At 37.2% G+C, this 5,214-nt stretch overlaps 1 protein-coding gene across 1 annotated transcript in view; it reads left to right on the plus strand.

Annotated features, from left to right (window-relative positions):
* LOC107743908 (ryanodine receptor 3) overlaps nt 1-5,214 on the plus strand; it is a 178,775-nt gene that overhangs the window by 23,587 nt on the left and 149,974 nt on the right. The window contains exons 12-13 of the mRNA XM_016557358.1: nt 3,177-3,251; nt 3,362-3,518. Of these exons, the coding sequence (XP_016412844.1) occupies nt 3,177-3,251; nt 3,362-3,518 (232 nt within the window). The remainder of the gene's footprint in view (nt 1-3,176; nt 3,252-3,361; nt 3,519-5,214) is intronic.

Consider the following 5,214-nt stretch of genomic DNA (forward strand, 5'->3'; position numbering starts at 1 on the left):
TGTATGTGTATATATATATATATATATATATATATATATATGTATGTGTATATAGAGAGAGAGAGAGAGAGAGAATTAAAACATTTTGTTGCTGTGGTTTTAACTATAGTAACCCTGCATCTCAAAACAATCATCATCTACATTAGTGGAGACTCAAAAAAGGGCCTTAAGATGACTTGAAATAAGACAAAACATATATCTTAAATAATATTTGTTATTTTAATTAATCCTTTGTCTTTAAAGAACCAGGATTCACATAGTCTTGGAAAAAAACTGGATATATATGAGGAAGCCTCATTTTAAAAGTATGATTTCTACACATGGAAAAGTCATGGAAATTAATCCAATCTTAAAAGGCCATGGGCATTTTTATTACTAACGTAAATTTTTCTTTGTTTATTTTATTAGTTAAAGGATTAGTTCACTTCCAGAATAAAAATTTCCTGGTAATTTACTCACCCCCATGTCGTCCGAGATGATCATGTCTGTCTGTCTTCAGTCGCAAAGAAATGAAGGTTTTTTGAGGAAAACATGCAGGATTTTTCTCCATATAATGGACTTCAATGGGGACCAACGAGCTGAAGGTCTAAATCACAGTTTCAGTGCAGCTTCAAAGAGCTCTACAGGATCCCAGCCGAGGAATAAGAGTCTTATCTAGAGACACCATCGCTCATTTTCTTAAGAAAAATAAACATTTATATACTTTTTAACCACAAATGCTGGTCTAAAGAAGTGGTGTCAGAATGATGTGTCATTTATCTGTGATGTTCATCTGGATGTGGGTCTGTGACGCAACATCCCCTAGGATCCGGCGTGATGGCTGTTTGTCTATGTATAGCGAGTGTGTGTCAGACTGAAGTGGGTCAAGCTAATGTAACCCAGGGCCATCTGAGGATGCTGAAGATGCGATCGTAGGCGTGCGGCCTATTTTTAGCGCTGGCGTTTAGCGCGTCATCTGCAGAATTAGATATCGGTTGTCAGCTCTGACCCGTGACGCTGCGTCCTGTCCTTGAAATCTAATCAGAGAAACGTCTTCCTCTAAAGGATTTTCTGCAGGACCTCCTTCAGATGTATCGCAGATCTGTCACCGCGGAGGGCAGGAATGAATGATTTCTGTTGTTGTATAAGTGATGGAGAGAGTGATTGTTCATTATAATATAAGAGAACGTCCTCCATGAGATGTGCAATGCATCTGAACTGATCAATAAAGCCGTCAGTAATCATGTGATGTTCATCTTTAGAGTCATCGTGAACAGAAAACCTCTTATAAAGCACGTTAGTTGTAGGTTAGGTAAGTTTAAGTCAGTTTTATTGTTAAATTCATTATATGTGTGTATTAGGGGTGTGAGAAATTGACAAAAGATTATATCTCGATATTTACTTGGATTTTGTTGACAGTGATAATTAGTTGAGGTCGACTGATTTTACCGATAACGATAACTAGGTTGGACCGCACTAGCGGATAACCGATTAATCAACCACAAGTTTTTAAAATGGATACTAAATTATAAGAAACATAACACAGCAACCCAGAAAAACTATCAGTATGGATTTTTACTGATAACCGATTATCGGTTATTCTGTTCTAGCAATCGATTATCTGTGCCGATTAGTCTGATCAATTGATCGACCTCTAATATTTAGACATTATTTTGCTAAGTGATGGAGAGAATGTTTGTTCTATAAAATAGGTGAACGCATCCGTGAGATCAGTAAAGCCATCAGCGATCATGTTATGTTCTTTAGAGACACTGTTAACAGAAAACCTCTTAAAGCATGTTAGTTGTAGGTCAGGTTAGTTTAAGTCAGGTTTAGCGTTTAGCTTCGTCAATATCGCACACCCTTAATACACATATATAATGAAAGATTATATCTCAATATTAACTAGGATTTTGTTGACAGTAATAATTAGTCGAGGTCGACCGATAGTGGGTTTTACCAATAACGATAACTAGGTTGGACTGCACTAGCCGATAACTGATTAATCAACCCAAAGTTTTTCAAATGGATACTAAATTAGAAGAAACATAACATAGCAACCCAGAAAAACTATCAGTATGTATTTTTACTGATAACCGATTCGCTTTGTCAATATCGCACACCCTTAATACACTTATATAATGAAAGATTATATCTCAATATTAACTAGGATTTTGTTGGAAGTAATAATTAGTTGAAGTCAACTGATAATGGGTTTTACTAGGTTCGACCACACTGGCCGATAACAGATTAATCAACCAAAAGTTTTTAAAATGGACTCTAAATGATAAAAAAACACAATGTAGCAACCGATTATCGGTTACGCTGTTCCAGTAATTGGTTATCGGTGCCGATTAATCGGCAAAACTGACCAATTGGTCGATGTCTAATATTTAGAAGTTATTTTGCTAAGTGTGTTTTTGTGCTGGTTTATGCCTGTCATGGAGAGATGACTCCCAAAATGTTTCACATTCCTCATTTTCTGTGTGTGATCCATTCACAGCAGTGACAGAAATTAACTTTTTCATTTAAGCAACGGCATTTACCACATTAAATTGATTTCCAGAGGCATTTTTACCTGGATAAGGGCAATTTTTTTATAACCTTTTTAGAATTTGCAAGTAAGATTTTGACATATTAGATAATGCATATTAATCAATACATTTTATTCAATAAGACACTATAGGCTGTTAGCAACCAAACAAAATCATTATCAACAAAATCTAGTTTTGCACTGCAGAAGTAGCACAGAAGCAGCATTTTGATGTATTTACACTGCAGTAACGTTTGCATAAATAATGCTTTGAGATCGTTTAAAAAATAATAATTTGAATATTGAAAGATGAAATGAAATTTTAAATAATTAAATACTGTACCACTGCCTGTATTTAGCAAGTGAGTCATCAGGTGATTGATTCAAACATTTCATTCAAATTACTGATTTGTTCATGAACGAATCATTGATTCGTTCACAGATGCTGATTCATTCAGTAAAGAAACACCGTGGTTGGTTCCTCAGAGGTTTGCACAACAGATTGGAACTATTTTTGTTGGCAAAATAGAGCAAAAACAGACAATATTGTGTCTAAAACCATTTAGACATGTCATTTTAGAGTCGTTTAACTTTCTAAATCAAATCCACAGCCTGTTTAGGCATCAGTTCAGTATGTAAACCTGTTTTCATTGGTGTTTTTCAGATTGGTGAACTATGAGACGGGTAAAGCCGGAGCAAAAGCCCGATCTCTCTGGAGGCTGGAGCCGTTACGCATCAGGTGAGAAGATCTAGTGCTCTGGTTTCCATCAAGTCAAAAGCCCTCCAGGATGTTCTCCAGTAATTATGTGACCGTACATACCCATAATTCCCATTTCTGTGTGTGTTCAGTTGGTGTGGCAGTCACATCCGCTGGGGTCAGCCGTTCCGTCTGCGTCACCTGACCACCGGTCACTATCTGGCGCTTACGGAGGACCGAGGCGTCGTGCTGCAGGACAGAGAGAGATCAGACACCACGTTCACAGCCTTCTGCTTCAGAGCCTCCAAGGTCTCACACATTCACCCCAATACACAACATTTACTACAAAGGGTTAAAGGAATAGTTCACCCGAAACTGAAAATGTGCTCAAAATCAAAACAGATTTGGAGAAATGTAGCATTGCATCAGTGTCTCAGCAATGGATGCTCTGCAGTGAATGGGTGCCGTCAGAATGAGAGTCCAAACAGCTGATAAAAACATCACAATAATCCACAAGTAATCCACAGCACTCCAGTCCATCAGTTAACATCTGGAGAAGACAAAAGCTGAAACTAATCCAGCATTAAGATGTTTGGAGAAATGCAGCATTGCATCAGTGTCTCAGCAATGGATGCTCTGCAGTGAATGGGTGCCGTCAGAATGAGAGTCCAAACAGCTGATAAAAACATCACAATAATCCACAAGTAATCCACAGCACTCCAGTCCATCAGTTAACATCTGGAGAAGACAAAAGCTGAAACAAATCCAGCATTAAGTGTTAATGTTGCATAATGTTTTTAACAAAGATACGAGTCTATAATCCATAATAACGCTTCCTCCGGTGAAAAAGTGGTCTGGTCTGAACCAGGAGAGAAATCTGCGCAGATCAAGCACCGTTTAAACAGTTCAGAAATGTCTTAATGCTGGATTAGTTTCAGCTTTTGTCTTCTCCAGATGTTAACTGATGGACTGGAGTGCTGTGGATTACTTGTGGATTATTGTGATGTTTTTATCAGCTGTTTGGACTGAGGGTGAGCACATTTCCAGCTAATGCTCATTTTTGGGTGAAAAATTCCTTGAACAATCACATGCATTCACAAGCTTTCTAAGAAAAGCTCAATTTAGTTTTCTTTCTAAAATGAAGCTTTAAAACTGGTTACATCATTAATGTGGTATTATATACACACACACAGATAACAGTTTGCACACTTGCGTGCAGTATATGATGCATAATGCTGTCAACACACTTCTTCTCTCGGTTCACCTGGAGCTGAAAATGAAAAAAAAAAGAGTTTAAAATCAATACATACACCGCATTTTAATGACTTTGCAGGCCAAACAATTTATGCATCTATCATGCAACCTGTTTACATTTCCCAGATACCACCTGTCCAGAGCACCAAACACACTTTAACCCATTTACAGCTGGCCATAAACAGTTTGAAACAAGAGCTGAAAAGATTCCCCCCAACAAAGTCATGTGTTTAGCAATCACGCCGAAACATAAGGATGATAAAGCTGAAGCCTGAGGAAAAATTCAGCCATGAATAGTTCAGGTGCACTTCTTAAATATTTTCCTCAAGACACGAAAACCTGCATAACTTGGACACATCAACTAATTTCTGACGGCACCCATTCACTGCAGAGCATCCATTGCGGAGACACTGATGCAATGCTACATTTCTCCAAATCTGATGAAGAAACAAACTCACCCTAATCTGGTATGGCCTGAGGCATATTACATTTTGCATTTTCAGTACATTTTCAGCAATTTTTTTATTTTTGGTGAACTATTCCTTTAATAGAGTTCCGTATACCATACTGAAGTAATGTGCTGTAAAACATGACCCAATCAGGTCCATCAGAGTCAGTAATATTTATTTTTTCTTTAAAGAAATTAATACTTTTATTCAGCAAGGATGCATTAAATTGATCAAAAGTGCCAGTAAAGACATTTATAATGTTACAGAAGATTTCTATTTCAAATAAATGCTGTTCTTCTGAG

This window comes from Sinocyclocheilus rhinocerous, unplaced genomic scaffold (assembly GCF_001515625.1).
Source record: "Sinocyclocheilus rhinocerous isolate Xijiao unplaced genomic scaffold, SAMN03320098_v1.1 scaffold1068, whole genome shotgun sequence".
Classification (NCBI taxonomy): domain Eukaryota; kingdom Metazoa; phylum Chordata; class Actinopteri; order Cypriniformes; family Cyprinidae; genus Sinocyclocheilus; species Sinocyclocheilus rhinocerous.